This window comes from Cavenderia fasciculata, assembly GCF_000203815.1.
Source record: "Cavenderia fasciculata unplaced genomic scaffold Scf_ET2XIPL01COFD4-5, whole genome shotgun sequence".
In the NCBI taxonomy this organism is placed as follows: Eukaryota; Evosea; class Eumycetozoa; order Acytosteliales; family Cavenderiaceae; genus Cavenderia; species Cavenderia fasciculata.
In genome coordinates, this window is record NW_004457695.1 from 1,620,699 (window position 1) to 1,633,069 (window position 12,371).

At 27.9% G+C, this 12,371-nt stretch overlaps 6 protein-coding genes and 1 non-coding gene across 7 annotated transcripts; 3 read left to right on the plus strand and 4 right to left on the minus strand.

Annotated features, from left to right (window-relative positions):
- Positions 1 to 134: 134 nt before the first annotated feature.
- On the minus strand, positions 135 to 6,998 carry fip-2 (filament-interacting protein; the record flags this gene model as incomplete). The annotated part of the gene is made up of 7 exons (XM_004355693.1): positions 135 to 380; positions 446 to 636; positions 702 to 971; positions 1,090 to 4,695; positions 4,747 to 6,591; positions 6,677 to 6,788; positions 6,870 to 6,998. 7 exons carry the CDS (start codon positions 6,996 to 6,998, stop codon positions 135 to 137), a joined length of 6,399 nt encoding a protein of 2,132 aa, XP_004355746.1.
- Positions 6,999 to 7,265: 267 nt separating this feature from the next.
- Positions 7,266 to 7,549, minus strand: DFA_08254 (uncharacterized protein; the record flags this gene model as incomplete). The annotated part of the gene is made up of 2 exons (XM_004355694.1): positions 7,266 to 7,438; positions 7,540 to 7,549. The coding sequence occupies 2 exons, from the start codon at positions 7,547 to 7,549 to the stop codon at positions 7,266 to 7,268; spliced, it is 183 nt and encodes a 60-aa protein (XP_004355747.1).
- A 125-nt stretch (positions 7,550 to 7,674) lies between these two features.
- DFA_08255 (uncharacterized protein) lies at positions 7,675 to 8,271 on the minus strand (the record flags this gene model as incomplete). Its single annotated transcript, XM_004355695.1, has 1 exon — positions 7,675 to 8,271. The coding sequence occupies one exon, from the start codon at positions 8,269 to 8,271 to the stop codon at positions 7,675 to 7,677; it is 597 nt and encodes a 198-aa protein (XP_004355748.1).
- A 335-nt stretch (positions 8,272 to 8,606) lies between these two features.
- On the plus strand, positions 8,607 to 9,083 carry DFA_08256 (uncharacterized protein; the record flags this gene model as incomplete). Its single annotated transcript, XM_004355696.1, has 1 exon — positions 8,607 to 9,083. The coding sequence occupies one exon, from the start codon at positions 8,607 to 8,609 to the stop codon at positions 9,081 to 9,083; it is 477 nt and encodes a 158-aa protein (XP_004355749.1).
- A 232-nt stretch (positions 9,084 to 9,315) lies between these two features.
- Positions 9,316 to 10,641, plus strand: DFA_08257 (uncharacterized protein; the record flags this gene model as incomplete). The annotated part of the gene is made up of 4 exons (XM_004355697.1): positions 9,316 to 9,720; positions 9,835 to 10,089; positions 10,136 to 10,170; positions 10,248 to 10,641. 4 exons carry the CDS (start codon positions 9,316 to 9,318, stop codon positions 10,639 to 10,641), a joined length of 1,089 nt encoding a protein of 362 aa, XP_004355750.1.
- A 576-nt stretch (positions 10,642 to 11,217) lies between these two features.
- DFA_08258 (uncharacterized protein) lies at positions 11,218 to 11,685 on the minus strand (the record flags this gene model as incomplete). The annotated part of the gene is made up of 1 exon (XM_004355698.1): positions 11,218 to 11,685. The coding sequence occupies one exon, from the start codon at positions 11,683 to 11,685 to the stop codon at positions 11,218 to 11,220; it is 468 nt and encodes a 155-aa protein (XP_004355751.1).
- A 613-nt stretch (positions 11,686 to 12,298) lies between these two features.
- DFA_08259 lies at positions 12,299 to 12,371 on the plus strand. The gene has a single exon. It is a non-coding gene; the product is annotated as a tRNA-Arg (tRNA).

Genomic DNA, 12,371 nt, shown 5'->3' on the forward strand with positions numbered 1-12,371 from the left:
TGTATTCACTGGTTGTGCGTCGCGCACCAACGATCGAAATCAAACAACCCAGATTAATAGCACCATCTCCTCCTAAAACTCAAAGAGAGATAAGGTTATTTTTTACTTTTACTATTTATTTTATTTATTTACAATCAAGTCTTTATATTTTCAACTTTTTTCCAACATTCTATATTACAAACAGGTAGATTATTTTTAGGACAATTATAACGTTTAACATTATTACAACCAGGTGCAGAACATGTTATGATTTTTGGCGTAGTCGTCATTGTCGGATTAGTACTTGAGAATTGATAACCATTTGGAAAACTAACAGTTTTACCATTTTCAATATTATCATGAATTAATATTGTTGGTCCCATTGTTTTTAATAATATTTCCTAAAATAAATAAATCAAATCAATATTTGTATCTTTTACTTTTTACTTTTTTTCTTTCTCTTTACTCTTTTAGTTGGTTTAATGATTATATCCTTTTCAGATAATTTTTCAGTCTTTCTATTTAATAATTGATTGACTACATCTTTCATTTCAGCTTCTGTTTCTGTTATCTTTTTCTGTCTTCTTGCTTGTGCCAATTCATGTTTTCTTTGTATCTTTTCTTCTGACATTTCTGACTTTTTCTTTATATTTAATCCTTTTAATAGAATAGAAATGGATGAGTTATTTGATTGTTTAATCTATCTAAATGTATGTGCCTACCAAATTCAGATATATCAATTCCTCCATTTTTTGCTCCCATTTGTCTTGATGTAAGTACTTTATCATCATCATCATTATCATTGTCATCAATATCTTCAATTTCAATATCACTATTACTATTACTACTATATTCAATATCACTATCTTTATTTTCTTCTCCTTCTTCTACTTCTTCTTCTTCTTCTTCATCATCATCATCATCTGAAGATACTAAATCCTTTTCTACCTTTTTTGTTGTTCCTCCTCCTTTTTTCATTATTATCTCTATGTCTACATTAAATATGAACTTGAAACTACAGTTTTTTTGAAAATATATTTAATTAAATTTATTTATTTTATTTTTTTTAAATTTTAATAGAAACATTTGTTAATTTAAAAGTATTTATACTTTGTTGAGTTGATAATAGGTGATTACCTAGGAGGGACATGAGGGAAGATAATTGAAGATCAGAATCTAAAGATTGATCATCTTCTTGATCGTTGGCTGTAGCTTTGACAGAGGTTAGAATTTTGAGTTGACAAGCAAGTGTTTTGAGTGTACCAGTACCTTGAAGTATTTTACTTTGAAGTGTAGTATTTTTACAAGTTGAAGCAATCGATTCGATATCCTTGCAATATTTGTTGACCAATTCCGATAGTTTTCTAGCACTCATCACCATATTTGGTTTCTGACCATTTCTAACAGATTCATAATAAACTCCAATCTCTTGTGCAATATCTTTTATACTATCACCTTGACCATTAATTTGATTTTGAACATTTAATAGTGTATCTTGTAATCCTGGATTAAGTTTTTTTTGTTGTTGTAAATTATTATTTGATATTGATTTGATTAAATTATTATTATTACCACCCAATTTAATTAATGGTTGTTTTTTCTCTTGTACAATAAATATTTGTTGTTTTTCTTTTTCTTTTTCTTTTTCCTTTTCCTTTTCTTTAAAGTTTGTATTTTGAATTTTAATATATTTATCCAATTTTTCAGGATTTCTACTAATATTACTAAAATCATTTGATTTTATAGTTTCTATAACATTTTGAATATGACTATCAATTTCCAAAGTAATATCAATCGACGTCGATGGTTGTTGTGATGGTTGTGATGGTTTTTCCAATTGATTTTTTTGTTTTTGATTTTCAACTTGATTCTCTAAATGATTAATAGTTAGAGCCAAACTAAAAAGTATAAAATCTTTTTCTGCTACCAATTTTTGTGGTAATGGTGTTGACAGAGTTTTTGTTGATCTTGTACATTCTTTGATAATATTGATAGCTTCTTTTTGTTGTTCCAATAGAGTTGATTCAATTGAATTATTTGATGCTTGTTCTGTATCCAATTGTGATAATATTTTACTTGATAAATCATCAAGTAATGAAAGATTTGTCTCTACAGAGTTTTGATCTCCACCGATATTAATTGAATCATCCAATTGAACTAATAAAGATTTATATTGTTTAATTAAACTATCAAATAGAGTTGTTCTTGAACCAACCAATTCATGAATAATGATAGACATGGGAGCAGACATTTTAATTTCCAAAGATTCCAATTGTTGACGACGTTGTTGATCGGTTGGATTGAGAATTAGGTCTTTGGCAGCTTTGATCATTTCTGGTGCAAGATTATCAATTTCCTGAACAGACTTTTGAATGGTTTGTTTTTTGCTATTATCATTGATGGTGGTTGCATCTTTTTGTAATTGTTGTTTAAGAGATGATTGATTTGCCAATAATGATTTACTTGTTGAAACAATCTTGTTAAAATTACCTCTAACTGCAAATAATGCCAAATCTCTTGTATTTGTTTGATTTTGATAGAGGAGGTAAAGTGAAGTTTCACGTAATTCTTTAATCAATTGATCAATTGATTTTTCCAACAATGGTATAAATGATTGATAATTTGAAATGTTTTCTGCTGGGTTTTGATAAAATTCTCTTGAAACATTTTCAAAACATAATAATTGATTATTTTTAGAAAATAATTTTGATTCCAAATCTAAAATTGCTTGTCTAATTTTTAATTGTCTCGATGGATCTAAAAATGACAATAATTGACCTGTCGATTCTTTAACCAATTCATTTCCATTGAATAAAATTTCATTTAATAATTTTCCAATTTCCTCTTTTTCCAAAGAATTTACTGGTTTTTTTAATTGATTAGTCAATTCTTGAGCAATTGCCAAAGGTGGTTGAGATAGAGGATTTAATTGTTCACGAATACTTTCCATATTTCTAGCAATTTGAGAAGCAATATGAAAAGATTTTTGTTGTAATTGAGCTTCAGTAGCTTCATCTGTTGCTTGAAGTGCTTGTTTTATAGTTGACAATTGTTGTGGTACCAATTGAGTCAATTCTTGATTGGTTTCTGAAGTTTGATTACCAATCAATTCTTGATGTGATTTTACCAATGCTCTCGAAGTATCAACTATACCTTGAGTATCAGAATCTACTGTATATGATAATAATTTGTTTAATAAATTTTTTTCTTCAATTATTAATTTTGAAATATTAAAAGTATTGGATGGAGTAGCTGAAGTAGAAGAATTATTATTATTATTATTAACTTTTGTATTATTATTTTTTGGTTGAATTTTATCTAATTGAATGATTATATCATTAATTAGGGTTTCATAACGAGCACGATTATCTTGATCATTTGGATTTGTAGAGAGATGAGATTTTGCTAAACTTAGAGTTGGAAGAAAACCAGCAATTGAATGATCAATCCAAGTATCCATTGAAGGATCAGTAACTGATAAAAGTAGGTTACTACTAAAAGCAGCACGCGAACTAGTTTCAACACTATCACGAATGACATCAATGACGGTTAAAAGTTGATCAATACCAATTTCCTTGTCCAAATATTTAACAGCAGCTTCAACTTGTTGTTGTAAGGAGGTTTGAGCAGTTGATAGAGAATTTAATAGCAATCTTTTCTTTGGTTCATCCAATTTACTATTAGAACCACCAAGATGATCATTTGCCATACGTATTAGATCAGTTTGATATTGAACAATACGTTGAATACTATTTGAGATCAAGTCATCACTATTCATTTCATTTGCAGTGACTAGATGAAATTTTGCATTGATTTGAAGTGTATGAAAACAAGCAACAGGACTTGTCCAATAAACCAACAGAGGATACATTGCATCCAATACTTCTTGACCATTATTTCTATTCATTTTTACCAATCGATCAATTAATTGTTTTAGATCTGTTCCTTTTCTTGTAGTTTCACTTGGACTTGCATCAATTCTTTCATTTACAAATTCATTAAAATGATTTATAAATTGTGTAAAAGAATTGGCAGAGATTGATTTACGACCAGTATTTTTTGACAATGATTGATAAGCTGCTACCAATTCAATATCAATATTTAAATGTAATAGAAAATCCAATTCTACCATTGATTTTTTAACAGTTTTCAAACATTTGTTGAGTATTTCTTCAGAATCTACTGTATTTCTTTTTCCACTTGTACTAATTGCCGTTTGAATTGAACTTTTAAATAAATTTATACTAGATTCTATTTGTTCTTTTAATTGAATTGATAATGTTTTTGTTGAAATTATATTTGCTCTTGCAATTAATTTATCTTGTTCAATAATTAATTGTTTTAAAATTGAAACTGATTTAACAGCTTCACTTTTTTTTAAATGATTAACCAATTCTTGAAATAGAGTTAATATCATTGCTGATATTTTCCTATCTTCAGATGATTCATTTAATAAAGTTTCACCATCTAAAAATTCTTCATCTTTTAATAAATCATAATTTGATGATGATTTTGATAAATTTCCAATTGATGAAGATTTTCTAATAACACCATTATTATTATTATTATTTGTTTGTTGTTGTTGAAGTTGATAATTAATTAAATTGATTTGATTTGTTAGATCATTATATTTTGAAATCATTTCTTCACCATAATATTCAATTTTTTCTAAATCCCAATGATTATCCATCATCAAACATTCATTTCTTTGTAAATCTAGAAATGATAATAAATCACTTATTAAAGTTTGAAAAAAGATTAATTTACTTTTATCATTTTTAATTTGATCCAATGACTTGATGGTTTGAATTGGTATTTGACATTTGTTTGATATATCTTTTAGAATTGATTCAATGGTATGATGATTTGCATTTTCTTTGAGAGCATTGATTAATTTTCTTTGAACAAGACCAAGATCTGATGAAACAGATTCTGATAAAATTAATACCAATTGGCCAATCGAGTTGTTTATATTTTCCAATTCCAATTGTAATGATTGATTATTTGAATCTTTTAATAATTTTTCAATTAATCTTCTTCTATTTGATAATAATTTTACTAAAGAGTCTATTGACTCTTTTAATAATAAGTTGTTATTATTAGTTTGAAAGGAGGATTCAGAATTTGCAATTGAAACCAATTCTGAAATACCAAATTCCAATTCTTTAATCATTTTTTCTACCTCTTCAGTTTGACCAGATAAAATAGATTGAATGATTTTTTTAGCAGTACTACGTTCTTTTAAATGAATAATATTACTAGTAGTTTCATTTGAAGGTTCCATTAGAGCTGATAAATGAGCAAGAGGTTCACGCATTGATAAATTACATTGATCCAATTGACGACGATTTTCAACATTGCTAGTATCACGAATAAAACTTTTAACCAATTGTAATTGTTGTGGTAAAAGATTGGTAACTAAAAGAACAGCATCTTTTACTTGTTGAGGATCACTATCTACCAATATTTGGTCCATTCTATTTGCATTTTTAGTCAATGTTTTAAGTGCTCCAACTACGATTGTAGGATCCGATGATTCTGAAATGATTCTCAAACATTCATCCTTTGATCTAATTAAATCTAATAATTGTGCATCTCTACTTGTTGCCATTGATTGTAAAATCTCTTGAACTTTTTCCAACCGATCAACCAAATTATTAATTAAATTTGTTGGTATAACATTTAAATTGTTTTCTTTTTCTTTTACAATATCATTTATAGATTCAATATATAATTTAATATCTCTTTGTAATTGATTAGAAGAATCTTGTTGATTTGATAAAAGTTTAAAATGACTTGAAAGAAGATTTGAATTGGATTCTAAACTTGATGATAAAATATTGACTATATTTTTTTCTCCTCTATATGATGCTCTTAGGAGATCACTAACATTTTTTGATGTCATTTTAAATATTTCTTCATACATGCTTTGAATTTGTGGATCCACAATTGATGAAGAAGAAGAGGATGAATTAGAGTTGTTTGAATTATGTTTTTGTTGATTTTTTCTAATTTGAAATTCTTGATTTAATTTATCATTGATTGATAGGATTGAATTTAAATTTGAAGATGATGAAATATTTTGATTTGATTGTTTAATATCTTTTAATAAAAGTGATAATGTTTCTTTAAATTGTTGTTTTGTTGCATTACTATTATTGGTTTGATAAAATAATAAACTATTATCAATTTCATCCAATGATAATAATGTATTTGTTAGGTCAATTAAAACATTTCCATTAGAGACTAGTCTATCTGAAGTATCTGACCATTCAGACTGTAATGTTGGTATCTGTTCATCTAAAGAATGTTGTTTTAATAAATCACTATAACCAACAACCTTGCCAATAGCAAATTGAATATAATCTGCAAATTCCTGCTCCCTTTCCTCTACAGGCAAACGATCCAAACATCCTTCTACTGCATCCAAAGCCACTTTACTAGATTGATTCATCTTTTTAATCTCTGCTCCATAAACAACATGTAATATCTTTATAGTCTCTGTACCAATCACTCTACATCCTCTATTTAAACTATTCCATGAATCTTCCAATGTTGAATGATTTTCAAATTTTGTTTCTTCTTTAAATGATATTAAACTATTATTTAAAACTTAAAAAAAAGAAAAAATAAGTAAAGAGAGAGAGAGAGAGATAGAGAGAGATAGAGAGAGATATATATTTATATTTATATTTACTATTTGTTGAATCTAAAATTTCATCTCTAATAGATGGATATTCATCATATTCTTGACATGCCAATGTTGTTACTGTATCTGATAATGCTTGTGCTGAATTAAATACTGCAGACTAGATATAAAAAAAAAAAAAAGAATAATGATGAGTAATCTATATCTTCTTCTTCTTCTTTCCCTTTTTTTTTCTTTTTACAATTTCATTTATAGGTAAATCAGCATTTTTTGCTTGAAGATTAATGATTATTAAAATGAATCTACTTATATTCTCTGACAATTGTTCTAATAATAGTTGAGCTATTGATAAATAGGATTCTTCTCCCATTTTTCAACAATATATATATATATAGTACAAATAACTAAAATATGATGATAAAGATGATGTGGGGGGGGGAGAAGAACAAGTATAATATTTTGTTCACCTGATCAAACAAAAAAAAAAACAAAAGATTTAAAATCATCATTATTGGGGGGTAAGAAGATATTTTTATTTTTGGCTATTGCCTATGGTGAGGATGAGGCCGATTTTCAATGAACAAAGATTTTTTAATCGACCTACAGGTTTGTCTTGAGACAAATAAAGTTGTTTTTTTTACATTCTCCGACCTGTTCGATCATTGATTGGATGAAAATGATCAGTAGTTTTTTTTTTACAAACTATATTCATATTCATATTTGAATCAATATCCATCATAGTAGTATTAAAAGTTTGATTTAAAATTGAAAGATTGTTTTTACCATGGTTTGATAGATTTTTAAAACATTCTATTAAAAAAAAAACATATATATTTATATTAGAGACAAAAGAATAAATTTATATTTTATATTTTATATTTTATATTTTATATTTTATATTTTATATTTACCAAGTATCATTTTTTTTAGACAAAGATAATAATAATTTAAAATATTTATATCTTTTTTTGTTTTATATTTTTTTTTTGGTGGTTGTGGTGGGTGAAAGGAAAATAATTTATTTATTTGTATTTATTTATTTGTATTTATTTTTTTAAAGAAAATGATCTATTTTCAATAAATCTACCTTTTGATTCCCAATAACAAGAACTAGTAAATGGACCAAGACTTTCATAATAACGAATACGATCTATTGACATTGCAGACATTGGTTTGGGGACTGTTAACTGTTGACGTAATTGTTGTTCTTTTTGACGACCAATTGATTCCCAATAACTTGAACTTGTAAATGCTCCCAATTTTTCATATTTGGCCCTATCAGCAGAGGTCCATTGAATATTTCCACTTGGTGAAGTATAGGTGGGGGTTGAAATTTCATCTACATTGTTTGATAATTTTTGAAATAGTGGTATATAGTGGTTACCTTTTTGAATCCATTGCCAAACTTGTGGATCTACATGATTAAATGCAGACAATACTATCATTGATAGTAATACTGCCAAGATGGCTGGAAACAATGCTCTAAATGTTTCATTAAATGTAATCCTTTGGATATGTGGTCTTGGTGGATATGGCCCTGTTCTACTTCTATCAATAAATTGTCTTGGAATAGAAGAAGATTTTGGAATAGTAGTTGTTGTTGTAGTAGTAGAACTACCACTATTTAATTTAATTGTATTCATTATTATTATTATATGTGAAATTATTGGGATGAAATGAAAACAAAAAAGAAAGCGATAGAAGATACTAAAGACTCTACTTTTTATTTTTTTTAAAATATTATTATTCCATTTGAGGATTATTAGATCTTTTTTTTTTAATAATTGTTTAAACCATGGTTCGGTTAATTTTTAACAAATTATTTCCATTTTTAGACCAAAATGAGATCCAAAAAAAAAAAAAAAAAAAAAGTAAAAAAAAAAAGATTTTTGAACAGAGAGAAAGAGGAGAGATCACCATTTTTACACACAACTTCTTCTTTGTGATCATTTTGTTTTACTATTACTTTTACTTTATCATGTCAATCATAATATCAGTATTAAAGAATCAATATTTATTTAAAAAGATTATAAATTATCAAAGAGATGAATATAAATTTTTAGATGTATCAATATCAAAAAATATCAAGACACATTATCGATATGATCAAATATTATTAGATTTGGTTTGGGTTATTAAAAACAAACATTGGAATCTTTTAAGATTTATATTACAATCACCTCTAGAAAGATCAAAAGTATCATTTAAAGATTTATTCTTTCCACAAAACAAACTCATATTATCAATGACAAGTATTGATAATTTAGAAATCATCAATCTATTATTATCAACCTATCAATTACAATTTATTGATTATTTTACCTTTAATAATAATAATAACAATAATATTAAAAGACCATTAAAAATAATATCAGATTATTTTTTAAATTTAATATCAAATCATGGAAATTTGGAAATTTGGAATTCATTTATCAATTTTTTTAACTATAAATAATTGTATCTACAAACAAAATATCAAAAAGAAAAAGAACAATTTGGTGATTGAATATTTTATAAAAAAGGATAAAACTTGGTTAGAAAAAGCTTATAGTTTTTGTATTACATTTGCAAGAAAAGATATATTATTTTATCTTTTATCAAATGTAAAATATTATTTAAAAATTAAACAAATTTCAAATACTAGTCATAAACCAATTAATCACAAAACAAGAAAATTAATAATAGAAATGGCAAAGGAATATAAAACAACAACAACAACAAACCTTTATTCAACAAAATTATATATTCAATTATTTTATAATACTAGTTTGGAATATATTATTTTAAATGATTGGAATGATCTTTTAAAACATAATTTTAATATTAATAATATGATTCAAACTATATTATATAATAATATTTTATCAACAAATTATGATCAAGATTTGGAAATAATTAAATTACAATATCAATCTTTTCAATTTATTTTTAAAAATTATCCAAATCAATTTAATTTTGATCAATATAATCAATCAATTCAATCTCTATTTAATAATAATAATATTTGTAATATATATATGACAGTTTGGATTATTGGAATTTATTTTTATTTTACAAGAATATTACCTTTTCAATTGGTTTGTGAAAGATTGGTATCTTTGGTTTTTAAAAATTTCAACCTTTTTAAAAAAGAAGAAATTTTTCTATATTTGACCAAAAGTTGTGGATTATTTAATACATGTTTATTTGGTCCTTTTTATTTTCAGATTCAACCATTGATTGAATTATTTTCATTTGGTCATTTGGTACATGAATCTTTAATCAATCAATTGGTATCAAATTCTCGGTTTGATTTGGCAAGAGGATGGTTAACAAATTCAATATATGTTCCCAAGTTTAAACCAAATTTAGAAACAACCATCACTCTAATGTCACTTGGTCATTTTGATTTGGTTGATATTCTTTTTCAATATAAATCAAACTATGATTTTATATTTTCAAATCTTGACACCATCATCAAAGTAAATAGTTTGGAAATGGCAAAATATTTTAAACCAATCAATATAGATCCAATATTTGAAAATGATGATCAATTGGAATTTGTAAATTATCTATTAAATCTGCGCGACTTGATAGATTTTTTTTTAAATGGAAAAAAATATAATATTTTATTTAAAAGAATGGTAAATGCTGCTGTCAATGATAAAAGAAAATCAATCATTTCTCATTTATATTGGTATTTTTTGGAAAATCAAAATGATAAATTTAAAGATCAAGAAATGGAAACCTATTTTACAATCAATATTGACAAGATGGTAAAAGAATTTGATTTTCCGTTTTTAGAAAAGCTGATGGATCTTGGTTTACCTTTGGTGGTGGAAGATGTGGAAACTTGGAGATTGGTTGGTTTACATGGTTCGGTAGAGTGGGTAGAGAAAATACTATTCAAATATACAGCGCCAACGTTTAGACAATATCCATATTTGTCGACAACAAGATTGGCTGCTGAAAATAATTTAAATACCGAAAATAGATTGGCTATTTTACATTTTATTGATCATTTGGATAAATAAAAAAAAAATAGAAATCATTTAAAGATGAATTAGATGTAGCTTAAGACCTTTTCCAATCGATTTTAGAGTCAAATAAAGGTCAAAAAGCGGCAAAACTTTTTTTTTTTTTTTTTAATAAAATCTTTGACCTCTTCATCACCACTGAAGTCATATTGTTTATTTTTAAATTAATGGTTTAATTATTATTGTTGTCTAATTTGGAGTAGTTGTTAGATAGTGGTTAGTTCTAGTTAGGAAGGAGGGAATGCGATAGGGTGAAGCTAGTTTGCCCCAAATGAGAGAGAATTTACTAAAGTTTGCGATCAGTTCGAGATTAGTGACCGACCATCGATCAGGTTGACATTTAGCTAGAATCGACTTGCAGTTTTGGATTAGTTTCAGGTATTCAAGATAGATTATAGTTTTGAATCGTTTGGTAACGATTGCTACTTCGTTTGGGTCGAGAGAGTAGTTGCGATCGTCATCGTCAAAGTCGAATTGCACATTCATAGTGGATTGGAGTTGTGTGTGTATCCCCATCGAATACAGTGTGGCATGCGTAGCATATTGTATTGGTGTCAGCTGGGGTACGTTTCATTATTCTGGCAAAGAAACGAAAGAGGTGTCTCTTGCTGTTGTGCATTTGACGCTTGCCACGACGGCAAATATTTGCTCGATGTTGGTACCAAAGAGAGCCTCGATCTCTCTTTGACCGACGGTCTTTTGGTTGACCTTTGGTAGTCTGGTTGCTTGGAGAGCAGAGTAGATTTGCTTTAATTCGATTGGTGTATTTGGTTGGTCTGGTCCCTCCTTGGCAGAGATGTGCTTTGGAAGATAGGGTCCAAACTCGGTGAATGGTTTGTCGTACGTGGCACGATACAGATGTAACCATGCTTCCCAACATGTTTGGAAGTATGTGGAGCTGTTGGAGAGGGTGCCTAGGCGTAGGTACTCGCCGAGTATATGGTTGGTCCACACCCTGCGGTACGAGATGGAGTTGTTGGAAGGGTCGGCAAGGAAACGATTCATCGTCCATGCCTTTTGCGCAACTTGTCTGACGTCCATGTCCCAGAGGCCGATGCCTCCCTTTGTCCAATGTAGTGCTGCTCTTGGGCGAGCTATGCTATTTTTCTATTTATTTGTTTTGACATAAGTAGAAGATGACGGCGAGTAGAGATACCAATTAATTAAACTGTTCACTAATCTCTTTTGAATTTAGTGACTCGATAGGCAAAACGGTTTTTTTTTAAGCATCATTTCGTGGCATCCACCTGTAGGGTGGAGCAATACTCTTTCGATTGCGAAGTTTTATTGATTGAAGTCTTTGTTTGACCAGCAATGGGAACTGAGTTTCCAAAGAAGAAACAAGCGATAGGCAAAACGTTTTTTTTTTTAAAGTAATTCTTTTCCTGTTCTCTCCTATCGGGAAGAGTACTCAGAAGTTACAAAGTTTTATTAATTATACTTTTTAATTGACCAGCAAGAAATAAAGATTATCTCAAGAAGAATTAAAGTTAATTTGTTCTGGGGGTTTGTCCATGTCTATGATACATGTTTATATGGACGTTGATCATGTATCTTATTGTATAGTGTCAAGCATGTTGGATTGTTTTGGATTGGATAGGCAAAAGGGAGGGGAAGTTGGCGGGTATTTTTGAATACCGCACATAATAACCGTGGCCGGTTAGCTCAGCTGGAAGAGCGGCAGCCTTCTAAGCTGCAGGTCGTGGGTTCGAGCCCCACATTGGTCG